At 38.2% G+C, this 27,727-nt stretch overlaps 1 protein-coding gene across 11 annotated transcripts in view; it reads right to left on the bottom strand.

Moving 5' to 3' along the window:
• The window catches only part of LOC129573549 (IQ motif and SEC7 domain-containing protein 1), an 87,201-nt gene that overhangs the window by 24,732 nt on the left and 34,742 nt on the right, over positions 1–27,727 (bottom strand). Inside the window, exons 1-2 of one of the 11 annotated variants that reach the window (XR_008688605.1) lie at positions 21,292–21,453; positions 2,236–2,979 (exon numbers count right to left, since the gene is read on the bottom strand). The exons of 5 other annotated variants lie outside the window; for them this stretch is intronic. Coding sequence is in view for 5 of the 6 variants with exons in the window: in XM_055454190.1 (XP_055310165.1) it covers positions 2,236–2,435 (200 nt within the window). In the remaining variant the exon portion in view is untranslated. Of the gene's footprint in view, positions 1–2,235; positions 12,422–21,187; positions 21,618–27,727 lie in introns of those variants that run through there. 5 more of the 11 variants (XM_055454190.1, XM_055454181.1, XM_055454184.1 and 2 more) reach the window with 5 other exon arrangements.

Below are 27,727 nucleotides of genomic sequence, written 5' to 3'. Positions count from 1 at the left end.
TGCAGTGAATGACGCATATTTGCATATAATCGATATATTCCGAGTCAAGTTCTCTCAGTGTCGACATTCAACAAGTTGAATTTGCCGAATTCCGTGTCGATCGCAAACACTCTCCCCTCAGACCGAGATAGAGTGAATTCTATAGAAAATTGAGTCACAATTTTCTATATATGTGAATAATTATCAAGGTTGTGTTTTAGTATCTTTTTATTATTATTATTATTATTTTTTGCGCTATGCTCGCTACTTGTTTTCAACATTTGTTGGCAATTTTGCGATTTTTTTTTCTTTGCATTTTGTGTGTTTTTTCGTTGCTGTTGTATTTCTTTTTCTTCGCTGTTCCGTTTGCAAATGTTCGCCAATGTGAAGAGAATACGAGGTGAAGTTTCATTCAGTCTCAACTGACAAATGTGAACGTCGACATTTTCAATACACTTTGCACTTTGTACGGTTGATGCGTCGGGCGCGTCCCTTGAATACGGACGAGCATGAGAACTGTGTGAATTTGTAAAGAGTACATCGCGATTGATTTATTTGCTGCTTGCCTAATGGTTTAGTTCTTTATCGCTATTTTTTTTTTCTTCTCTAAACGCTTAGTCGAGCGCGTTTCATGTAATTTTTGCATCATACAAGTCTCTTCAATTTCATGTTCACGTTCGCAATAGTGGCAGTCGCACGTACGCACTGCAGCCGCCGCCACCACGTCAAACGAATGAAGTTGTAAAAATAAACAAACCACGAAATTGTTATTAGCGTACTCGAGTCAGGTACTAGGTTCATTTATTAAGTGATCTAAACGTTTAAGTGATTATGAATCATCATCATCATCATAGTCATCACTACTGAACGTTGTTGCGAACGCTGCTGCATTCGGCGTGGCATTGTGTGTGAGTGTTTTGCCAGTGGCCGTGCTTTGGCAATGGATCACCGTATTTTTTCGTTTCTTTTTGCACAATCAAACACGAAGCGAACGGATAGAATTTCGTAAAAAAAATATGGCAGGCAGCAGCAGCAGTCTCTTGAAAATATTGAAGCCAATTATGGTGCGCCGTGGAAAATCCACCGGGCGAAACGATAAACGTCAATATCAATGTGTCTGGCGACCGCATAACAATTGAAATGTACGCTTATGATTGTGAAGTATGCGGTGCTCGTGTGCATAATTCAAAACATTTCAAACTGTCATAATTTTGTTGCTGTTGTTTGTTTTCGAAATATGCGCTCGGCGCACGAAGATGATTTGCCTTTTAAATAGATGCAATCACCTGATTTATTGGATTCGCCAAAAAAAAAATGTACAACTTCATTTGCCCCGTTGCTGCCATGGTGGAATGTTTGAAAGAAAAAAAAAGAAGAAAATTATTTCGATGGCAACAAACGTCTTTCTAATATTATCACCGCCAAAGTTATTTCCATATTGGGCACTGCAAGCAGCGTGTGATTCAGATTTTTCTGTACAACATCACCATCACCATCAGCAATAACAACCGAAAAAAAACAAAAGCCCACTGACAAACATTTTAAAATGCAGTTTTCATATCGATTTCATAACGTTGCTTCGCTCCAACGAATTCCCATCGAAATGAATGTGAATTGCGATGGAAGCAGACAAATCGAGAGACAGAGAAAAAGGAAGAAAAAAAGATGAGAAACGATTTTAAATTTGGCTCGTTGAGCTCAAGACAACGAATGACAAACGCACCACGACCACGTATCATTTAAATAATAAGTAAATTGTTTAGCAAATCCATTCCGGGGCTAACGACGACGACCGACAAGCGGATTATTCAGAATGAATGAAAGAAAAAACCCAAAGAAATTATATAAAACAATGGCCAAAAGCACAGCAATCAAAACAATGAAGAGGAAACGTTCTCATACAGCGCCAAAACTTTATAATATACTCATCATGATGATCATCAGCAGCGGCGACAGCAGCAGCAACCGGTGCAGATTTCTCGCGAGTATCGTTTCTCTTAATGCTAAAATCATTCCATTTTTGGTGGGGAAACAATGGTCTTAAAATAGCCCAGAATCGTTGCTAAATGAATGGCCGAGTTAAATGGCCGCTTATTTATTGAGTGTTGTTTGTTTAATGCGGTTTTGTTCAGTGTTTTTCAATTCGTTCGAAATTTTTTTTTCTAAATTTGCCTCAGCTGAGGCAGCGAGTTGAACGAGCGAATCATGATCGCGCGCATTGTTCTTTGTTTTCAAAGGTGTTTGCAATTCGATTACCTGACTGTTGTCACATGATGGCTGGTACGAGTGCTGGATTCCTTGTGACGCGACGTATAACTAACAACGGTTACATGTCGCGTTTGTGTTCGCACCACTTTACGCACCCGACTGCGACCATCACCCACTATCACAATCGTCGGCGATTCTTTGCTTTTACTGCCATACTGGAGAAATGTCGGTATCTCTGCTTCGGGCATTGCTCTCACCACGCGGATTTGATTTGATTTGGGTTTTTTTTCGCGTTTGATTTCGGATCTCACTTTCACACTGTTGTTCGAATTACACACGGCACACTAAGTCTATTAACCTTTAAGTTCATAAATATCCTCATAGACTTTCTTCCTTCGATCGATTCGATACCATACGAAAATCGAAAACGATGATCCAATCACACTTTATCTATTTGAACAACGGGTGTCGTTGGTTCCTCATCATCAAATTACCATCACATCTGATAACAAATCGTCCATCATATCTTTCAAAAGACATAATGACTTGATTTCAATTGATTTAATCAATCGATAACACCCATTTATTTCCATTCAGTTCCAATCACAAAAGCACAAAATCAAATAAATTCCGACCAAATCACTCGATTATATCACTTTATTATATCAAATGTGATAGTTTACTTTATAATTTATAACTTTCTTTCAATGTGCCGTCGTTGTCGTTGTTTTCGTCAGGTTTTCAAACAAGAAAAAACCGTCTATAATTAATTCATTTCACTTTCTTTGATTTCTGCGCAAATTTAAAAGAGAAAAAAAAGTGAGCAACATAAAGTTGCAATTAAAATATTTTGAAACATTTCTCCAAGCATCGAGATAAGAAAAAACACTTGTGTTCGGCGGACGATCGATTCGTTGAATAAGACTGCAAAATATTCGCGCAGAGATGAAAAAACGGTTGTTGTTTCTTTTTCGCCCTATTCAACGACTTTTCCGTGATATTTTTATGACAAGTGTTTATGAACTGCGGTGCTTGAGAGAGAGAGATGTTCAATTCTCCATCGAGATTGTTTTGTGTATTTTTTTTTATCGATTCGTTTCAGGCACAAACGAAGATGATGATGGAAAAAAAATCGATCACCGTGTGTGACTCAATAATGGCTTTGTTATGACAAATGTGGTGTTGGCATTATGTGTTAGTTGCAATGCAAACTGGTAAATACGCGTCATTTTCTCTCTCACATACACACTCCGCCCGTCTTTCTAATCAAATCGTCGGTATTTTCTGCTGAACTGGACATTCACAACAAATATTCAAGATCTGATTTATTTCGATCGCAAGATTGATCGATGCTGTTTCTTTTTCTTCTGCAATGAAGGCAAGTGAATAAAAATAGCATGCAAAATTGAAACAATCATCACACAATGTTTGTGTGAACAGAGATTACAATATAATTTGTTGTTGCTGTTGTTCGCTTCTCTTTTCGGTATTCGTCAAGAAGACTACCAACGTGAATCAATCATTTGGATAAATTGCGAGGATCGCATTTCAACACACATACACACACACACACACATAAGTTTCGATTACATAATCAGAATGAGGTGATATTTTGAGCCGAGATGAATTTCAACATTAAAAGTAAAAAACGGTAACGTTCATTTTAGCCTCAAGGCACTGCAATTATTGGTAGCGTACACACGCACACTAACAACACATACACACATTGAAATTAAGCGCATCACGCAACAATTGAATGAAGATATATTTTCTTTTTTTGATGATTCATTTAAATCAAATATGTTTTTGTTCACTTATCAAACACCATCATGGACAATTTTTAAGTTTAAAATCGATTTCATGGACAATTATCAAGATTAAGCTTCACTCACATCGACAAAGAAAAATCAACAAATTTTCGATTGCATTCACATACTGGACACACTGACGACATGCGACGATCGATGATGCGACTCGATGGTCGTCTATCTTTGAAATGTAATCAGTTCGGACTCTTGACTGAAAGGAATGATGACGATTGGTGGTGGCCCATACATCATGGCGTGGTGTGCGATTGACTGAATTCATTTCGTAGCGATAACTCTCTCGACAGACGGATTATGTGAATCGCGCGGCGATTCATTTTATTTGGCTGCATCGCATATAATGCAAAAAAAATGGTAAGTACAACGTGAGCGAGTGAGCGTGTGCACGCTCAATCGTTCGCTCATCGCTCTGTGGTGCTATTGCCACCACCGCCATCCGTGCAGCCGCCGCTGTCGTCATCGTCAAAAAGCAAAAAGAACGTTCACTCACGAGTTTTTTAATTTCAATGCGACTTATTTTTATTCAAACTCCAGCGTGTAATTTCATTTGATTTGTGTGTTGCTGGCTTTTTTTCCTCTACCTTTTCCTTTGCACTGAAAAATGAATGAGTCATTGCGCGCTGTATGATTGTTGGTCTTTTTTTATCCATTCATTCATTTGTTATTATTTTTTCTTTTTGTTTCTCTAATGCTTTTTTTTTCTCTTCATAAAACCCCGATGTACACTATTGTGTCGTTCAGTGGTTTTTCGCTTCCTCTTTTTCTATTTGAAGAATCATTTATTATTTGCATTTGGTATTGCGATGACGCATTGTGTCTCCATAATATATATCTGTTCTTACATTCAAACAGAACAGTTTTAAATCGATTGTTCGTGTGTTTGTTGTTGTTGTTGCTTTTTTTTCTGTTTCCCTGTTTCGTTCTTCATTTTTGTTTCTTCGCTCTCAGTTCTTCTCATCGAAACTCATGACTTTAGATCACAAAAAAAGAGAACTAAACGAAAGGAAATTAAATAATAATGATTACAAATCATTCGCCATTAAATTGTTTTCAGTGCGGTTAAACGCACACGGTCTCTGTTTTTGGGCATCTCTGTCTCTATCTCCCTCTCTGATTGTACGTGTGTGAGTGTGTGTTTGATTTGCGATTGCGTTCACAACGTGTATCTTGTCTCAAGTGACGAAAATTTATTTAAATCGATATTTGATTGACACAACGCCCTTCCCCTCTCCGGACATAGTTGTAAATGTGACAAATGTCAATTCGATAACGATCACAATAGAACCTATTATTAGATCGGTCGGCAGGCAGCGCGAGCAACGATCAGCGAACGTAATTATTTAGCAACCAACTTTTTTTTCTCCATTCCGTCACAAACAGAAAGTGAAAATGTTCCATGAGAGAAAAAAGAAAAAGAAGAAACATTCGCCTAGAAAATTTCCGGTGTCTTTTCTGTTTGTTTATCAATTGTTTGTTTTCTGTTTATGTCACATCGCATATATCTGTTATACCCAAAGACACTTTTGACAACGCCGAAGAAAATTTATGTTATGATCAAGCAGCGCCTAAGTACAAACGATCTTTATGGAATCAGCTTTGTTTGTCCAACCAGTTAGTAGAATATCGTATGGTTTCAAAAATAAAAATTGAGAAAGAGAGAGAGCGAGAGAGAGAGAGAGAGAGAAAACGGAGAAGAAGAAGAATGATCAACAAACAGATGACGCAATCCGATAAAGTTCAAATGAGCTGAACTGTTCTAGCTGCCGCTCGAATGATTTATGCAGGGTGTGTGCGATCGAGATCGCAACACGGCTATCCAGCTACCAAAATTTCGTTGGTTTTACAGGGGGGAATTCCAGATATATTGTTTAGTTGGATGCATTTGCGGGCTAATTAATGAGCCGCTGTTCTTTTTTTTCTCTAATTTAATCGGCTAAGCCAGTAAGGAAGTATTGCACTACAATATCAAGACATCGCAGAATTACAAATTACCATAATTTTATGGCAGCATATAAAAATGTGTTCGTCGAATTTCGAAAAATGACCATATGCTCTCAGCTTGTTCAGTCACATAAAACTTTCCTATGGCAATTCTTTACTCTGCTGTTTTTTTTTTACAATTCTTTTCGTTTTTGAAACGAAACTGCTTTTGCCATTCGCCTTGCTTTGCCTTGACTTTCCGTTTAATAGTTGCGACTGAACTTTACCTAATATTTTTTCTTCCTTTCGTAAAATGTGTGAATTAAATTCAGATGACAAAAAAAAACCGACCGAAGAAAACATCTTTTCATATTTTCATTTCTCGGAGAAGTTGTTTCCGCACCCGAATTGCCCGAATTTGCAATTCAAAGATCTGAAGTAGGCAATAAAAACCTTGCATAGAAACCGAATGGAAAGTTCCAAAAGGGCGTCCAATACAAGCACACGCTCTGTCAACATTCAAAACAAAAGATCGATTGAGTTATTTGAAATGAAATTAGTGGCGTCATAAAAATGCGAATAACAAATATTGAACGGCCAATTGAGTTTGTATCTTAATCAAAGTTCATCATCACGCATTGAACTGTGTAATGAAGTGCGTATGATTGAATGATTTCAATTGTAAATGGTTATTTTTTATTGTCATTTCTGTGACAAAGAGGCCGAAGCGTGAGCGTGATCGAGCAATGATTGAATTTCGAGGCAACGTCATGGAAGCAGACGTGCTGCTGCTGCTGCAACAGTTGTAAGCGATCATGTCACAAGTGATCTCAAGAGCACACACACAAAAAAAAAACAAATTCCGGTTTTATCTAAACACAACCAAATGGTATGTGCCATTAATACTATGCGAAGGCCACGGAATCGGAATTGCTGGTTTTTTTTTATTATTGCCGTCGTCATCACCATCATCGTCGTAAAATCACTTTTAAATCGATGGCAATCTAAATAAATGCGGACGTTGTGTATCTTTTGTGGCAATAACAACAACGGCAACAAACACCGAAATTGATTTATTCCCAAAAGATTTTATTGGAGCAAGTTGCAATCAAACATGCCAATTTTTCGGTTCGAATCTATATTATTTGTATGTTCTGTGTGAATTAAACGGTATGCAAAAAAAAAAATAATCGCGTGTGACAATTGCAAAATGTGATAAAGAGAAGAATTTAAAAAAAAACTCGTTTCGGTGCGATAACTTCGCACATGATCAATTTGAACGTGAAACCTGTAATCGCCGAATGAATTGATATTTATTCTTAAGAATAGAAATTCGCGCTGTGTCGGATACAATCAACAGATATATTGATGTGATAGAGATAAAGAGCGAGCGGGTATAGTAAATGAGAATCGATCAACGTCGTTGTCAACTGAATTATTTGCAGATGCGTATGTGTTTACTTTCTCCCATATTTGCGTGTTTTATTTGCTTTGTTTTTCGTCTTATCGATTTTACTCTTGCTTTTCCACGAAAATGATGAAATAACCGCAATTGCAAAGAGAGTGAGATATTACACAAATGAGGGAGAGAGAATCAAACGCATCAGAGCTTTGCATATGGCATAATAGACGAGAATCGAGCAATGATAAAATGAATGAGAGTGCACGGTGTGAATTCACTCTCCAAAATGCGATTCGAAATCGACTTGAGCATAAACACACACGGTTTTCGCATAATATATTGCTTCAGATCACATCGTGATTCTTTGTTTACTCTCTCAGTGATGGTGATACCACGGTGATATGCATTTTAGACTCGAATGTTATCCAATTAAAATTTGTTTATTCCACAAATAAACCGACTGCGCCAGTATACTTAGTGCAGATACAACAGCTATCAATCGATTCGGAGATAGACGCTGATTTTGCACTATGATTACGTCAATATTTTTGCACATCAAGCAATTGAGGTGAGCACAAGATGCAACGATTGAAATTGTGCAAAAAAAAAAAGAAGAGGAAAGACCCTCCACAAACAAGCGTGCGTCAAATGAAGAGATGTAAGGAAAGACGATTCCGACACTCAATTAATGGGTTTTAGCGAAGAGCCAATAACAATGATATTTCTGTGTGTTTAGTTTTGCGCACGTGTGGCTCACATTGAAAAAGTGAAAGAAATGTTATTGCTTTGGCTCTACTGCTGCTCTTCTCTGTTTACACGATTGTTCTCCAGCAGCAATAACAGCAGCAGTTGTTTGATTTGGCAATCGGATTTTTTTTTATATTTCGCTTTACAATTGTAATGAATGGTTTGTTGCGTTATTATCTCGCTATCGTTTGATTTCCTGGCGGCCACATGATTGTGCGCATCATCGTAATCAACAAGCAAATGAGTAATTGTACCACATTCAGTGCGATTGTTAATACGTGCGTCTGGCTTTGCTCTGTATCGCGTAAACGAAAGAGATCAACTCAAAATTGATCGACTTAATAGAGAGATGATGCAAAAAGAGAAAAAAAAAAATCACGTTACGCATGAATAGAGTTTAAGGTCGGAATCAAGAAGACGACGGTTGCTTACTGCTACTGATGCTACTGCTGCTGTTATGGTAAGCGCGCATGCAAATGACAATGTTACCGTTTGTCGGCTCGTGGTTTTTTCTCTCTCTTCTTCACTTTCGCACACGATTTTCAGCGCATATCAAATTGATTTAATTGCTTTCAGCGGTGTGTGTTTGTGTATGTTTACTCGCGTGCCACACACAAACACACAAAAACAAGATTTAGATTTCCTGTGAAATGACGTGCAATAATTGCTGCTATTGAGTTGTCATTTGAAGTGCTTCACTTTATTTGGCCGATCCGTTCACATTTCGTCACATTAGCATTCGATTCGTGATGCACTCAAAATTGGATTTTATCAAAATCCAACAACAACAACAACAGAAAATTGGTCGACACTTTCAAATTGCAGTCGTCACGATCATAGGGGTATTGCAACTACCATAAAATATATGTATTTCATCAAGTTTATCAAGCTCTTTCCAAGTTTATTCATAGTGTTGAACTTTTGTTCAAGCTCTACCATCGAAATGTACAGTAAAATAATTTACGGGCACGACGTAAGATGGCGTTTTTTCTGGTCAAAAAAGTTGCAATATCCCTTTGGTCACGATTTTTGCCGCTGCGGCTGCAGCTATTTCGCCACTTTTTCCTCTTCGACGGAAATTTTCGGCATTTGATGAATTTATTGTGTTCAACGTGATTATTGCAGCAACTGACTAAATAATCCATGCTATTTTTTTCTGCACTAGCAGATTGGCCGTTGTGACGCATCTATCTGTCTGATTGTCTGTCGATCTGTTTCTCGATTTGGCAGCTCCAAAATCACCAAGCCAATTTTTCACAATCACACAACAATGCATTCAATTGCATCAAGTTCTCTTTGTCGATGTTGACGTGACTTTTTTTCGCTTCTCTTCTTCGACTGTTGCTGGTGCAGTGAAAGAAATCGAGATGAGGCGTTTTCTCTCACGAGTTCGTGGCAAAACCGTTTGCATGCAGCCAAAAATACCGAGAGATAGATAGAAAAATAAGAGCCGTATAACATACTATATGTAAGAGATGATAGTAATTTAGCAATCACAATCAATATTACAGTTTTATCGCCTCCAAAAAATTGATCTCGAACTAAGTGGAGCCGAGGCGTGAGTTCGTGCCTATATTTCGTTTCTATTGTGTTGTGTTTGATTCGTTACTCTGTCTCTGCATTCATTGCAATTTTGTTCGTAAAGTGTAACTGGCGTTTGTGGCCCAACACAAAGCCAATTAGAGGAGCGAGAAAAAAACTAGCGAAAATTGTGCTCGCGCCACACCGACGAAAACGAATGAAAAAAAAAACTAGTGAATGGAAATGAGCATCTCGATTGTAGGCTATCGCTAAATTCGTTGTTGTTGCTATAGTCGTCGTCGTCGTCGTCGCTTTTTCTTATTTTTTTTTTCAGCGAAAAACCCATAATGTGTGTCTTTCATACAAACGAATTCGTTGCCTCCATCGATGCGCAACACCAAGATTAAGCAGAATCCCAAAAGAATATCAATTACATTACTCTCGTGCTTTATTTGCTTAACAATTGTAAATGTGTGTATTTGAGTTTTCTTTAGGTACTGCTTCTCGCATTGTGTGCAAATGGAAATATGAAAAATGAAAAAAAGACGAGAAAAAAAGCGCATAGATCGAATATGCATGTGCGCGCAGTGTTTAATGCCCATAAAGCATGGAATTATTCATTTATTACCGCCATAAACTCAAATAACTTATGCGTATGGCTAAAATAATCATATTTCTCTCCAACCAACTAGCAATGTGTGTATTCGCTTTTATGTGGAGTAGTGAATCGATTTATTGCATATTTCGACGAATTGAGCGATTTCAATGTTAAACGATGTACAAAGCGACTGGTACAGGTGTTGGCATTTATTCGAAAAGAGAAAAACCATATGAATTCGTCGAGGGAAATCAATTTTTGGCGCTCTCTGACCGCGTCTTCCATTAATCAGAACATATTGCATCGCAGTAATGCTCGATTCAAGCATATACATTATACACACATGTGTATAACGCATTAAACACCACCGAAATGATCATTGTTATGCGTTCATCTAGCTCGTCTCGCATAAGATTTTATGCTTTCTCCATTAAATTTTCTAAATACATATATATATATATAGAAAAAAAACGGCAACAGCAACAACAACAAATGGCTGGTTTTTTTTCTCATTTCTTCATTCATTTGTACAATAATATCTGATTTGTTGACGAGTAAACGACTCTGGCACAATATCGAGAGGTGAAAAAGAGAAATCCGAACGAGGAAAAGATTGAATTTCCAAATAACCAACATCAAAACAAATAATAACAGTTGTAGTTTTTCGATATTTCGCACGAATCTATTGGAAAATTTATTGTAATAACAACAACAACAACAACATTTTCTGGCTCTTTCTTTTTCTTTCTGCTCAGATCACTCTCCCTCCGACTCTTTGCTCTCTCTCTCTCTCTCCCTCTCGCTTTCTGTTTCTGTTTCTTTCTCTCTCTTACTCGAGTGCTCGCCGCTGCCTCCCGAAACCGAATGAAAACAATAACAGTCTTGCTGCAGACAGACAGATAGACAAACGAACTGATAATCGGCACTCTTTTATCGAACTAGCACTCAATTATTCAATTTTATTGAAAAGCCAATCGTGTCTGGATCGTTCGTCGATTTTGGTGCAATGCGCTCAAGTGTCAAGGGGAGAAAAGAAGCTGAATTTGTATGTCGTTGAGCGCGCGATTCGAGTGTATCAATCAATAGTCACACATCACCATTTGCTGCTTAATACATACATCAAATCGGCTGAATCGTGAGCTCATCCATCTCCAATAATGATCAAAACCATGTGTCGTGAATCCAACTGGATTCAATTGAACGGATCACGCTCGCGCGCGTTGTCCCACTGTAATTTCCATTTTGGTGTGCATGGAAAACTCATCATCTATTCTTCGTGGCCAAACTAGCCCAAAATGAGATGCGGTAAGTGATTGGTAATATATGGACATGGTAGACATTTCAAGGAAATAGTTTTCATTTGTTTCAAACCAAAACAAACGGTCAGACGGGACCGGACCATCTTATCGAAATGGATATTTTTCGGGTGATTGTATATGTTTCGCTTTCAAAGGCAAATGAGCATGTCGTTTGCGGATTTTCCAACATCAATCAACGGATTGAGTCGTGTCAATGAGGTTTTTTTCATTTCTTTCTTCTCTGGCGTAATGAAATGTCGATTTGTTTATAGTTTTTGTTGTTTTTGTTGTTGTTGTTGTTGTGAGTCTCGTCTTTTGGTCATTCTCAACCCAAATTGTGCAATTTCAATCGTTGTATTTTTGTGTTATTTCTATTCCCTCTTCTCACTCTATATCCCGCATTTATTGTTCATAGCAGTGTGATTTTTATCGCTTGGCAGAGAAAGAAATAAAAACAGCAGCCGCAGCGACGGCAGCAGCAGCAATGATTGCACTTTCAAAAATCGACAAATAAAAATTGTAATAAGCATTGACCTTCGTGTGATTTGGTTTTTACAAGCCGCTAAATATATTGCAAGACATTTTTTTTTACATCACTCACACACCGCGGTTTATTTCAGACGGTTTTTGTTTGCTTGTTGTTTCGGTCTATTTGAAATGCATCCATATTTTTCAATTATTATGATATTTGCGCGCTCGCGCATCCACAACAGAGAGGCTCCGGCTAATTTGGTGTGGTCAGAGTTTAATGAGGCAGAGTGTGATGTGTGTTGGCCATGGATTTGAATGGCAATGTGTGTGTGTGCTGGTTGTTTTTGTTTTGGTTTTATCATCCACACACGATCACTTCATCACCTGACCCAATCTCATCGACGATGCGGAACACTTTGCCTTCACTTGTCTCTTCGTTGTCATAAAACATTTGCCACAAGCGACACAAATGTCTCGAAGAGCAAATATTACAATAAAACCCCCCTGCGCGCGTCGATAACCTAGGATCAGGCGCGCATCACAAATGCTCTCGCTCACTTGTCTATTTTTGATTATTCAGCCCAACGAAAACAACAATACGATTTACAATGGCAATGATGTAATTTGGGTTCGAGAATGATGCGGCAAACGAACGATAAACGCTTTCAATCGGCACAAATTATTCCATTTAATATCTTCGCGCATGTATACAAAACAAACGACAACGGCTTCAACTCTGAAAAATAAAACAGAAAATGTGTCGCCGTCGTCGTCGTCACCGTTGTTGTCTTATGACGCAAAATGAAATGCTATCAGTGTGTCCAAACAAATGTTCAACTTGGCTTTATTTTATTGTTCATTTCTTTCTTCTTTTTTTTCGTTGTATTTTCATTTCTTTTGTTGTAACCGTTGTTGTCGATGTCGTTGTCATTGTCAGAGTTTCTATTTTGGAGCAACTCTCTAAAAATATTGTTCTATAAAATTATCGTGTACAATACGCCTTGAATGGCAAAGAAAAAAGCGAAATGTGAACAAAACGACAACGGCGACGACAACGACAGTGCATGCACGTGGTGCACAATTTTTATGTGAATTTGTAATTAACGACGCTTTCGGTGTACGAAGGAGAGGGAGAGACGTAATAATTGGTAATCGACAACGATAAAGATGTGTGTCGTTTGGTGAAATGGCCTAGCCCCGAAAAAAAAGAAGAAATTAATTTGTTTTTTTTTTACGTTCGCTTCAACTTGTGTGCTATTTAATAAAAGTTGGATGTACTTTGATTTGACGCCGAGTGACAAAACGGAATCTAATCACACTGTGTTTGTGTGTAATGCGAGCATGAGAGAGTTGACGGTGAAAAAAAACGAAGACGAAGCCGTCGACGACACTTGTTATTGGTGTGTACTTTTCATTTGCGCGCAATGCGATTTATTGTGTGTGTGCACAGAACACCAGATTAGCGTGTATCGTTTTATTTATTTTTCAAAACAGAAGGTTTCGAAATTTATTAACAAAACGGCATACGTGGTTGTCATACACAAAATCCATATGTGTGGTGGGCTTCGTATGCTTGCCGATTCGTAAATTGCACAACTATTTTCTCTTCGTTTTTTCGTTTGACGACACAAAATCGAGCGCGCGCGCCCATCCTCTTCGTACATGCCATTCATTTGAAACAGCAATTCCACACATATAATTTGTTTCTATGCTCTAATGAGCATTTTGATTTGATGAATCTACTGCTTTGTAGTGGAATAACGATGACCATTTCATGTTTTTCAACTAAAAATTTTTATAAAGTCTTTAATTTACCATATCAATGATCCATGAACTGTGTATGATGATAGTTTCAAGGCAATGATTTCTTCGAATGACTCCTTTGATTCCGAATCAAAGTACGATTATATACATACGATCAATTGTTATGATAATTTGTCGATTTGATAGGAAGTATGATAAATCGTTTATAACGGGGAGATCAGTGTCAGTGAATTGAAGCCCAACCATCGTTGTCTAAACTGACAACAAAAATAAGGTAATTGAAATCAATTAGAAACGTTAACGAGTCATTTTAATTGAAAATTACCTGCGGTTGCGACACAATTCCAGCAGAACCAGAATGCACTTTCATTTTTCTACATTGTATACTGTATGTACAGTGCACTGCACCTCGGCCATCAAAAGTCGACATTCATGGCTGTAGCAGTGACACTATGGTATTTGGGTTTTGGTTGCGATGTCATGAAAAAAAAAGCCAACTGATAGCATGGAATCGAATGAATTTGCTACATTGTGTGCTTGTTGTGGTGCATAACACGTATTTTGATATTGAATTCACGAGTGGACAGTGAGTCGAGTGCGCGCGCGCAAGCTCTGACGATTCGAAAGTTGAACGCATCGTTTCTAGTACCGTTTTGATTCAATTGTGTCCCTTTCAATACATATCGAGTGAGCGAGAGCGATAAAAGCACACACACACAAACCACGATTTGTCGCACTATAAATTCAACGAAACAAAAGAAAGCAAAACGACTCTGACATTCTGTTATTATGAGCGCATTTGTTGCTCTTTTCTCTATCTCACTCTCTCTCACTCTCTCTCTCTCTCTCTCCCTCTCTCTCTCTCTCTCTCTCTCTCTCTCTCTCTCGGTCGCCCTCTCGCTCGATGTGGAATTAACGCATGTGCAACGACACGTCACATGCACAATATAATGTCTATTGTTTGGAATGGTGCGCGCGCGAGCGATCTACAAACCTCTCGAAAGGCATATTAAAACCGATAGTAAAAACAAACCCAGCAAAACGGTACCAAATTCAGAGTATTCAAGACACCAGCCCCCTTCGAGAAGAGTTGAAAGAGTTTGAAAGCAATTTTATGCGTTAATGCCCAAACGCAGCAACAGCACCAATGAGTTCTATTAGCTGTTACGTTGTTTATTGTTCTTTCACCCAGGCAGAGCGGCTTAAAAGAAAAGAAATATGAAAGAATAAGATCGCAACGCGCCCACTATTTTGCGCATTCAACCATGCACTTTGAAGCGTATTCAAAATGATGAACAATCTGACCAAAGACCTTTTGGAAAACGCAGTCAGGCTGTAACGATGCCATTGTTGAAATGATTAAAAAGCAAAAGAAACAATTCGATGTGGCTTTCGTGCGGAGATTCAGTCGAAGAAAATATAAAAAATTAAAAAAAAAAAAAACTAACCGGAAAACGATAATGCACCTAAAAATATATGAACCAGTCGAGATTGTGAGCCACCAGAAAAATTTGTATTTTTGGAGACTAATCGCCGTCATTCGGCCACTTTTCATGCCGATTTCAAACAAAAGAATCACATTTTTTATTCGAAAAGAATGGAGAAAAAATTGTTTTTTTTTTCTCTTGCTTTCTTAATATTTATATCTTGAATCATAAATTGAAGTTTATAGCTTAAGTCGAGCGCGCAGAAATATTGAATGAGGCACAGAGGCACACGATGAACGAAAAAAAGACAAGAAATAAAAAAAAGAATATGGAAATTACTACAACAATAATCAGCGGAATGGAACACGATGGGATTAGAGGCAAATAATAGTAATCGTGCATTTAATTCAATATCTTATTGATGACGGTGGATTTCGCTTCTCATTTTCTTACAACGATTGCTGTCGAACATTTAGTTGTGATTTAAATGATTTGTTTGTTTCCATTGTTCAGCCGTAGGTTTCATTTTTCGGGCTTCCAACGAAATTTCTGACGATTTTATTCTTTGATTTTCGGATTTTTGCACTTTTCGCTGGCTTCGGTTCACTTTCAGACAGAAGAATGGAAATGAAGAATGAGTTAAATAGTTAGTTAGTTCATGATGGAATCGTTGCACAGACAAAAACCCACATGCACAGTAGCTGTGACTCGAACGGGTCAGTGCAGGAAGAGTTTTCCAAAAAGAGAACCATTTGAATGAAATTGTATCTTGTTGAATTAATTATTATGATATTCGACCAGACTCAGATAACCATGTAAATGCTCAGCTCATGAAATGTTGTGGCTCGTTTTCGTGCCAAAAGAACAAATAATAACACAAACACACAGACAAAAGAATTGAATCGTTGCGGTTTTTCCTTTCTTTTGTTCCCCCCATCAAGACAGTGCTTGCACGAGATAGTCATTCATCTCTCTTTCTATGTAGATAGAGTGTAGTGTCTAGTCGTGGCCCGGTTTTCGTTGTTTGGTTTGGCTGTTTTTTGTTTTTGTTTTTTTTTCGACTCTATTATTGTTTCAGCGCCTTTAAATTAAATTAATTAGTATGATTCGCTTTCGAAAACTTGTTACAACTTCCGAATGCTTAAAAACGAGCACACAAACACGTGTATGTGTGTTTTTTTTTTGTACTCGCGAAAAAACCCCGACCACAAACAAAAGAGAAACGAATTTTATGAGATTGAGTCTAATAAAGAGAAGAGAAGAAAAAAAAACACACATATATTGCCGACACGATCGATGTTATTTGGTACTCACGCGGCTGTTTAGAGGTTTTGGGAAGGAACAAAAAATAAAAAATGTCGATAAATATGCTTCAAGGTAGCCCGCAACCGATAGATGATTGAATCGACAAAACAATTGCGATAAATCTATGGATAAGTAGCCACTAAAATTGTTTGCCAACTTTTGACAACCGATCAACAATTGATCGAACACGTGAATACCTAATTAAAATGATTGCTTGATTGCACTGCGGGCCAAACAAATGGACACTCGCCCCGAATTGATAAGCTCTTAACGCCGATTCAAGTATACTCGAAAAAAATATGAAAGCGTGCGCACTTTGCGAAAATTATTTAGCAAAAGTGTTGCCACTTTTCGTGCAAATTTCTCATTCATTCGTTTTTTTTTTCTCAACTCTTTCATTTCAAGCGCAAGCGACTTTTTTTTTCTTCTCTTCAGCAAATTATGATTGCATTGTTGTAAGCCGCTAAGAAAACAACAACAATGGAAACAATCATAAAATAAAAACCATTTGCTACGACACATACAACACGACAACGATAGAGACAAGTAAAAATTGCAAGAAGCATGCGCGCACACACACACATCGATCCAAATTGTGTGTCTTGAATAAATTTGGCATGCATTGAAATTGTGTGTGTGTGTGTGTGTGTGTGTGTGTGTGTGATTTAAAGCTGATTGATTTTGGTGTAATGCGAATCGAACATGACCGATTAGCGTCGATTGAAATAATGGGCTGTTCGAGTGCTTTGGAAATTAACCTTTTTTTTGCATAATCGCTTTGATGACCGTAGAGTACTTTGCAATATTATAAATTTCGGATGACGGTTTATTTGGTTTATCGCCCTTTTCCCAATCAAATCACATATAACTTCCATCGAATTTGCCTTCGCCAGCGATTCAACTTCGGGCGAGCATTATGTAAGTATGTAAATGCAACGAAGCAATCACCAGCAATAGAAATGTGAAATGGCCGAAGAAAAAAAAACCAGCGACATGCACACAGCCAAATCGACGAAAAAAAAACAACAACGTTTGTCCCGTGTATGTTGAGCATAAATCGGCTGGTCAGCATTTACGTATAGTCGGTCAGTGCTAGTGAATGAATTGTTGCATGATAAAGTGAAAAGCGTGAGAGACGCCAAGAAAGTTGAAAAACAACCAAAAGTCACAGAAACGAATCGAATGAAAGAAATACAAAAGTCGTCGCAGCAACGACAGCAAAAGCGGCGGACATACAGTTTCGCTGCCGCTGCTTCCAATGTGGAAGAAAGCAATAAATGCGTAAACGTCTTTTTCTCTCTCTCGCAGCGAATGTTGGTTTTGTTGTGTTCCGTTTCCCTTTTTTTACACCGTAGTAGATGCACATTATTATCGACCGAAGACGAGTGAGAGAGCTTATGCAATGCGCTGACTATGTTATACACAAATTGTCATTCGGGTTTCTTTCTTTTTTTTTACTATTTTCGATTTCATTCTCATCACGACCAACGCGAATTTGTGTGTGTGCGTGCGCGCGCGCGCAAACACACTAGACCATCAATGCCGAATAACCGAATTGTATAAATATGCAAATACAAACACAAACATTTCCACAATTCGCTGTCTTTCTTGTGTCGCTGCTATGACTCTTTTTTTCGGCACTAATTTCGCTTTCGTTTTCATCGCCGTAATCTAGTAAAGGGTCCGAAAGCGGATATGCGATTTATTTTTGTTGTTGATGTTGTTGTTGCTGTTGTGTGTCGCGTATTTGTATCGTCACTATCGCCGCTTGTTGCCCAAATTAATTCGTTTCATATGCTAAATCGATTCACTTTTAAACTGTTTGCTCTTTCAACTGATTAAGTGTGCTTTTTTTTATTCGTTTTTTCATTAGCTGAAGGTGAATATCGAGTGATAACAGACGGATTATGCTGTGTCCACTTTTGCCACGTTAAACAAATAAGTGTGGTTTATGTTCGTGAAAATCCATGATTTATAGATGGCAACTGCGCGAGAGTGATGGAGGAAGTGAGACCGGAACGACTGAATGAATATGCAATAGGAACAGCAGCAACCGATGGCCATAAAAAAAAAACTGTTTATATTTCGTGATTCAGCTTGTGCGCAGCTTATCAAATCGATAGACATATGCGGTGGCTTACACAAATGGATTTGTCCACATATTTTGTCATGGCATTTTTATTTCGCATTATCACTTTTTTCGCTTCTTTCTCTCTCTCTCTCTCTCTCTCTCTTTCTTCCATTTCTCGATGGAAAAAAAGAAGAAATGACAACTTTCTATTGCCGTAGGTCAACGAATTCCTTGATTTACTGTACATTTCGTGTTTTTGTTGCATTCTCTTCGGCCAATTATCAACCGATTCGGTAAGAGGATATTTCTTTTTTCGATTTCCGACAACACAAAAAGCCCTTTTGTGGTGATCGTCATGGCGCCAGGATCATCGACGCAAATTCTATCGAGGAAATGAAAGAGTTAATCCAATTTTGTCCAATCAACGTTAGTCGATTGCTTTTGATACGTAATGTGGCTGGTTGAACGATTCGCTGATCTTCGGTGTATGGTATGCACATTGAATACGATCGCGATCGCTCGATTTCAGTCAGCATATGAGTTACGGTAAATTTTGCCGTTCATTTGTAATATAAAGCAAATATTAAAAAAAAAAAAGTTATGATGAACGAAAGAATGAATGGAAAAAGTATTGAGTTGTTTTTTCTTCGCTTTGCTGTTGCGCACGAGCATATAGAAACGGAAAAGCATTACAAGAAAAGAAAAGAGAGAGAAAGAAAAGTGGTAGAAACCATAAAAATTGAAGCATTTCAAATGTAAACGAGAATATTGTATGAGAGATATGTGTGTTCGTGTGCTTTGTTTTGAAATTGATCTGAATGTACATCACACCAAACAGGCGGAAAAAGCGCATAACGCTCACTCGGACTTGTGATAGACAGATAGATGGGGCCGGCAGTCCGTGTTTACACATGCATTGAACATCTTTCGCTGAATTCGCGTAAACAACTAACCAAATCGGAATGCTCACGTAAAAGCGCTTGGTCATTCGTTTTATTTTCTGCTCTCGCTTCGTTTTTCCTCTTTCTCATTTGGTTCTGTGGGATTGTTGTTTCTTTTCTTTCTCGTTTGTTTTTGCTGTGCATTTTCTTTTGTTTTAGGGAACGCAACTTGCAAAGATTACAATGAACCAACCATGAGTCGCTCTTAATCAGGGAAATGCAGCAACACTTTATCATGCATTGTGTTTATGCTTTGGTTTTGTATTACTATTTAAGTTGTTTACCACAGTTTTGTTTGTTATTCTGTTTTCTTCTTTCGTTTTTTTTTTTCTTCTTCTCTCGAATTCATGTTGCGCCTCGTCCATTGGTAATGTAATTTTCTTTAGTTGGATTTGTTTTTTTCTTCAGTGCACTCGTTAGCTCGCTTTTGGAAAACCTTTCCGGACTCGGTCTCGACCATAGATGTGTAACATTGTGTGCAGAGAGATAGATACGCATTCATAATATCTGTATCACGAGAGCATTCCGCAACGTCATATGCACAATGGTTTTGCATTGATTGGGTTTGCACACACAAACACAGATACACCGCGCGCGCACACTATCGCTGCTGCGACTTCCAATGCACACATTTTCTCATTTGTATCATCCGAAGTTTGGATTCCGAACCACGTGATTCGCACAACTTCTTGCCTCGATTTTCTTTTTCTTCTTCTCATTGTTGCTGTTGTTGTCTTCAGCTCAAGACTCGGTGTCGCTTGCGCGCAACGTTCGGGAAAAGAAAAAAATCTGTTCAATAAGTTCGCCGCCACTTCTGTGGCTACGGCCTATTTTTTTCCCTCGCTGTTTTTACTAGCCACACATACTCGCTGCAATGCAACAGCAATTTTACAGCAAGAAAAAAAAAATTATTGTGATCGTTTTTCCTCGGCGGAATGTTATGTTGTTCAGCACACTACGATGCATGCTGCTTGTTCGATCGATGTGTAATTATTGTACTCACATAACTGCCACATTCAGGCTATTTTTCTTTCGCTTTTTTTTCTCCTCTACTTTTTTCTCTCTCTCTCTCTCTTAGTTAGATCGCATTTATGATCGTGGCGGTATTTAGCGGTTTCAAATGTTCAAATTTCCAATCGAAACCAATTCTCATGAGAACAACTCAATCGGTTCACTTACATCGTTTTGAAATGACCAGAAGCCGTTTGTTTGATGACAGTTTGCCAATCAAACGTGTTAAATTGATAATTAAAGAAATGAAACTATTCATGCTAGCGATCTTAGTATATTCATGTCATTCGTTCCGAAATGCATAATCTCCGGCAACGAACGGCCAATCATCATGACGTCGATAAGCGGTATTTACTTGTTTAATTCAATTCGGCCAAAACTAAACCAAATCCCAATGTTGTGGGATGAAATTACATTGAATCATTCAAACACCTGTTCCACACACACACACACACCATGCTTAGCCATAACAAGCCATTATTTATAACTTAGTCTTAAACACAGAACTAACTATGTGCAATTTGTTTAAAAGCAGAGAAAAAAAACTATGAACAATTTATGACAAATATCTAAACGAGTCAGATGACAGTCATAACTCATAGTCATTTTTCGGTTGTTTCTTTTTTAATTTCATTTGAAAAATTCACTCGCAATCAAATTTAATCGCACAGATTTTCAAAACCGTATATCAAACGAACGGAGTATTAAAAATAAATAGTTCCAAAATTTGGCATTTCAACCAAAAATACACAATATATCACACAAAATTTATTTTTATCGCGTTCGAAATATCGTTACGTACGGATCAAAAACAGCAAAACGCGCGCACGATGTCTTTTGCGCCTATAGTGTTAACAATGCACGATCATACTGTTTCTCTTGACTGAAAATTACTTTACTACTACTACAACTATTGGTTTTGTTGTTTATTATGAATTGAGTCTCTCTCGCGCTCGCTCACTGTTCACTGCTTACTCTCTGAGCGCGGCGGAACCGTGTCTCGGTCGAGCTTACATTCATACACGTTTGTTGCTGCGCTCTTTCTTCATTCGCTCACTCGCTTGCTAGCTCGCTTACTCGCCCGCCGTTTGGCAGTCGTCATCGTTGTCGTTTCGCTCACCGTCGACTGTTCGCCGTTGAGAGAGTTAATTCGTTGGTCGTTTTTATTTGTATTTTATTTTGAGCTAACAACACACACACAAAAAAAAAAAATAATATGCTGATTACATTTGTGTGTAGCGCATTTGTCATTGCGGGTGCTTTCAGTCAGCGAAAAATGTTATGTGCACAAATATTGTTGAAAAAATAAAATATGAGAAAAAATGTATGTTGTTTGTTGTGTGTGCCGCAGCCAGCAGTAACATTTACTTGGCACAGCTCGCTCACGATCATTGTTTCTTGCTCACACACAATTCACGTGCTTTATATTCGAATTCAATTTTTGTGGGTTTCGTCCGTAGTTTTTTTTCTTCTTCTTCTGTTTCGTTCACATTCGCCCCGTCTTCTCTATGTGCATGAACATTTTCGTGTGCATACACAGTTGCGTTTGTTTGTAACGCGCTTTTTACATCTCTCTCTCGCTCTCTCTCTCTCGTTCTCTCTCTCGCTCTCGCTCTTTCTTATTCCATTCGGATTCCTTCTCGTTTTGCGAGTCTGTATTTCGACCTGTGCTCATAATGTCGTCGTCGGTAGTAACCTTAATTGTTTCTTTATTTCGCTCGTTTTTTCTGCTATTTTATGTGTACGTTGTTTTTTTTCTTCTCTTGTCTGTTAATGAAACAAGTACAAAAATTGTTTTCACTTTATTCCGCCGTTTGTATTGTCATCATTGGTCGCATGAAATTGACTACCAAAATTTGCTGTTGTACACACTAGTCATTTTAGGTTTGTGAGTCTAATGAGTTTCAAATTATTATCCGTTCAATGTTGTTCTATTGCGTTGAAAATCTAGATTTCATCTCTCTGGCCAATTAATGTGGAATAAATGACACGGTGACTTTGTTTCTCTCAGTCGAGGTTACGGTTGCCTCTTTACTTATTCAATCAATTCATTCAATGGATGTTTTTGTGCTGGATCTTATTTGCCCGTGTGTGTGTGTGCGACATAAAAACTGCACTTGAAAAATTGCGGAGCATATTACGGTCGTGGATCATTTGGATAACATTCAAATCAGTCGCAGATGCTTTTTTTTTGACCAATTTTGGTTTGTGTGCCATCATTTGGACTGTGTATGTGCTTGACTTGATTTTCAGTTAGCCTATTCTATCTCTCTAATCATTTTGATTAATTCCAATTAAAGAGGCTCGGGGCCGGGTTGTGTGTTACGCACCAAACGATGCAAATGGTTTGTGCTGTGCAGTAAACGAGAGCATAATGTGTGAGCGTAAGCCATAGAACAACAGCCGAAACAACAACAACAGCAACGGTGGCGGCAGCATCAGTAGCTGGTTTTTCGATCTAAATCAAATATACACCAAATATGCGAACGAAATAACAACGAATGAACGAACGAACGAACGAGCGAACAACGAAAAAAAAGAGTTGTAATAAAAACTAGACCTGAAGCGGCAATAGTTTGTGCCACTGAATAGCATTGAACTGATTACACATATTACGGACTGTTTAAACTGGGCGATTGATGTTTCTTGAACAACAAAATTCACCGTTTCTGCGCGAGTGTACCAAGCCAAAACCAGTGCGGATTTGCATTACATATGCGCGCACCGCGTGTGCCTGTGCACACACATTTTACGTTGGTGGTGCAACTCAAGACTGAAGAAATCGAGATGCTATTGACATCTCGTGCACATTAATTGAAGAATAATCCATCATGATTTCGACTCCGAATTGGCTGAGCAACATTGTGGGGGCTACAACCGAATTGTGTCAACAAATTGTCGACTAGTACGAACAGTATGATGCACCACACACACAATTCGTTAATCCTTTGAAGCACCATCGAATACGGTGCGGATCATGGTTAATTATCGTTGACGCTAATCTTTGAGCACAATCTTAACAAAAGCATCAAGGTGCAGACACACACACATGCCGCACGATGCCATCATCAATTATTCGAGATTCCCACTCTATTCCAGCCATGAATTGCATTCGCCATGAGCAATGAATTGGATTTTCGATTTTTGGAATTAAAATAAACACCAAAGAAAAATCGCCTTTTAAATACCTCAACTTAAGCTAAGACGCCAACGACCCAAAGCATGAAGAGCTGATCTTAGGATGAATAAATTTGCCGAATGATATCTCACTTCACTCGAAATCGACAGGCAACTATTTTTTGGGAATAAATGCATGCGTGGGACAGAGCATTCAACCAGATGTGCAATAAAATTCACCGACCAAATAAATCAACCCGAGTCGACAAGCGTACAAAGAATTTGCATACAGTTGTATGCGAAACGGCCACGGCGCCCAAACTACCCCCAACGACCAGACGGAATATAATTTCTACGTTTCCATCCATTCAATTGATGCAAAAATGCGGTTCGCTTGTTAAAATAGAGAAATGAATGCGTGCACGCGGCATGATCAAACAGCAAAACCAATCGATTTTCTCAAATTTACATGCATTTTGGTGCCAGTGTTTTATCACAGCCAAGCAACAGCTCTTGTTTCGATGGTAGTAAGTGACAATTACAGCAAATATCAACCATAGAAACCGGCTTGAATGTTGCTCGTAGCGAAAATCGCCCACATTCACAGGTTCATTGCATTCGTTAGCGCATTTCCTATGGTGACGAGTTGAAAAAAAAAAATGTTGTCACAAAGAATTCCACGATTGCAATGATTGCATAACTTTCAGTGTTGACTCAATAAGATATAAGCGTATCTCAGTAAGGTACATGAGTTCTCCAAAGCTTTCCAATGAGAAAAGTTGTTGGGTCCAAAAACCAATGGGAACAGAGCTTGAAACGAGGATAAAAATTAAATTCGCTTTTTGAAGTTTCATTCTCTGCTGAACGAATGAATAATCTTATATGATATAAGTTCCAAGTCGAATAAGCTTTTTTCTGTTTTATGTAGTTCTCTGTATTCCAGTCGATATGATCCCATGATTAAAGCGCCATCTATTTTTTAGACTTGATAGACTTTTATACTCCACAATCCACACTGTTCACTTGAACGGAATTGAAAACGGTTCAAATAGACTGAAATTAAAACTAAAGTACTTTACATCAGGTGGAGACGGTCGAGACAATACTTAACCGAATCGGAATTGGGTAATTTCAAAAACAGTGTGTATGTCTATTTTGCAGAAGCTTTATGGTCAAATTAGCTAATTTTATAAATAAACCATAATAATTACGTTGAAAAAGGCAAAATGGTTTCGCCATCTAAAAATTTGGATTTGTGTGCAGTTGAGCGTAACCGAGCCAATGTTAAATGTGCGGTTCCTGTCTTTTGAATGTTTGGAAGACCGAATGATCGACGGCAGTGTTGGCGGCGTCGATATACAAATGTACGTTCGCATGTGTGTGGGCTAATGAATCCGAAATCGATAAACAAATTCAAGGTGAATGCACAAAAAGGGGCAATTAAAGACACAAACTCATCATCATCATCATCATTAAAAATGTTGATCTAGTTTGTGGCAATTAATCAATAGTCGAATCATACATATTTTTTTGGACACTACATGGAATGGTCTAGTTTTTATTCATCTCGCCGATTGAATTCAAATTGAGTTTATAACGATTTGAATCGGAATAGAATCCAATTTTCAAAATCAGCAGTTCTATTTTTTTCTGGTTCTGGAACGTAATCAGTACGGTGGTGATTCAGAAATGAGCAAACACGTGCCTATACGCTAGGTTCATTCTTAATCGGATGTATTTTAAATCATCAAATCCAATTAATTCGCGCATTCCGCCCCTCAGCCAAAGTACATGACATAGAACAACGCGGAAAAAAAGATGAATAACGTCGCATTCGCGACAGTATAGAACATTCAAATATCGGATCGCATTACATTTGATTAGTGTTTTCTATCTCTGTCCCTCTCAATGGTCACTTCATAGATAGTACGTAGTCTAGGCCATTGAAATGGCACAAGTATATCTGTCCGCATATGCTTGTTTGATATGCGAAAGAAGCCAACGAAATATATCTTCGGCAATGCTCTTCACCGAACGAACAACGAACAGAATAAAAAGGAAAAAAAAATGACGAAGACACACAACGAGAACGAATTACATGTACGAAGAAGCATCTTTTTGATTCTATTGTTATCGTTTTTGTTCTTGTAGTGTGTTTTTTTTTCATTGTTGTGTGAATGCGTTGCGCCATAGCAGTGGCAATTTCGTGTACGTTTTCAATGTTACAGCAGATGTTTTCGCAGGTGTTACCGTCACATACCATTGCCATCGCCATCGCCATTGTCGTCGTCGTCGCCGTCGAATGCAATGAAAGAAACATTTCCATTTAATATTCCTCATGTGATTGGAAAGTCTCGGACAAAATGGCACACGTAGTTCTATCCCGTCGAAATTGTCTATCTCGATAATTCAATTAACATTGACCGTTTGGTAATATCGCCTCTATCGCATATCCTTGGCATGTATTGACCATTTTATGAATGCGAAGGGTGTTCCGCTTCATGTTTTTGATTTTTTTTCTGCACATTTTTTTCTTGTCTTTCTCTTACTCGTTACGACTCGTCGTGTGTGCTTGTGCGAGAGTGATTTACCGTTGCTGCTGCGAATCGCAAAACATGGACCCAGCAACCAAATACTTTATGAAGATGCATGCTCACTTTGGAAAATCAATTGCAGCAGTAGTAATTTTAGTTTTCAGCGAATGACGTGTACGGTGTGAGTTCGTATGTGTGAAATGGACGGGTAACATGAGTAACAAACCAGGACACACACACACACACACATGCACACAGTACACGAACTAATAATTACAATTGAAGCGAAAATCGAACATAGAATGCGCAGCACAAACATAATTTCGAGTACATCTAATGGACGGGGGGAGAGGAGATGGATCCGAAATCAAGAGAGCCAGAGCCAGAGCTAGAGCATCCATTTGTTTTGACCAAAAATTCCAACAAAATGGTTATTGCGTTGTATTGCGCTTGTATAGTGCAATAAAATTATTTATTACACACTGCAATGCAATAAGCCGAACCACAATGCCAGCAAATATAGCAACGAACGGCCCGTCATCGTCGTCGTCGTCATCGTCGTCGTCGTCGTCGTCGTTGTGTTCGAGTGCCAAGACGGAGCGTGTGTACTGTGTACAATGTTACATAGATAATGCATTGTTTGCGCAACACTCAATTCAATTGAATCTTATATATATGAGTGTGTGAGAAAAGATAAAGAGAAAAATTTCGGATTATTATTATTGTTGCAGGCTAGTTATTGGCGCACACAAATAGTCTCTTTTTCTTATTTTCTTCCAAGACTACTCACAACACACTGCCTAATGTATTTTTGTGACGATTTGCTGTTGGGCTCATCCATGAATATTATTTTCATATGCTTTATCTCTTTCGGTGTGTGCGTTTCTTTTCATTTCGAAAATATTCGCTTTTGACTAGTGTCTATTCGTTTGTTAAAATCCCAAATGCGCTTTTATGACCGACAGTCATTGAGTTTTGGTATATCGTTAACAGCCATCACTAATCGGAATTCCTTTTAAGTTGATCGTTGTTTATAGTATTTTAAGCTTTGTGCTCTTTGGTTTGTGCAATTAATTGCCATATTTCGGTCACACTTAAAATTATGATCCGTTAAACTCTCCGGGGCAAAGATCATTAACCATTGTTTTTGGCTTGATTTGCATTCACCAAAAAAAAAAATTGCTCGAAACTTCGGACGATCTGAGCTAGAGGAGATAGATCGAGTGGTTTTATTCTTCCGATTGCGACTGTTTATTTGTCATTGCGTTGTTGCTGCTGCTTTTGTTGTATGCTGTGTTTCTTTATTGTTCACGGTTGTCGCGTGTTAATATTGAAAAATATAAAACGAGCCAAGTTTTTTTTCTCTTGTCTTTTTCGAAAAGAAAAAAAAAGAAGCACGAATCACATTTTATAAGTTATGTATTTGTGTGTAAATCGTGCACCTTTGGTTCTGTATTTCGACAGGTATCACGTGGGTGGAGTGGTCTTTTTGTAGGTTTTTACGACTGTGGTGGACGATGTTGTTGTACTCGTTTTCTTCCTATCGATCCTCCATCTCACTCAAATGCACACCGTGCGCATTTTTTG

The sequence above is a fragment of the Sitodiplosis mosellana genome, unplaced genomic scaffold, assembly GCF_009176505.1.
Source record: "Sitodiplosis mosellana isolate CC-2019 unplaced genomic scaffold, AAFC_SMos_1.0 Smas_scaffold_6099, whole genome shotgun sequence".
Classification (NCBI taxonomy): domain Eukaryota; kingdom Metazoa; phylum Arthropoda; class Insecta; order Diptera; family Cecidomyiidae; genus Sitodiplosis; species Sitodiplosis mosellana.
This window is presented reverse-complemented; position numbering and strand designations above follow the sequence as displayed.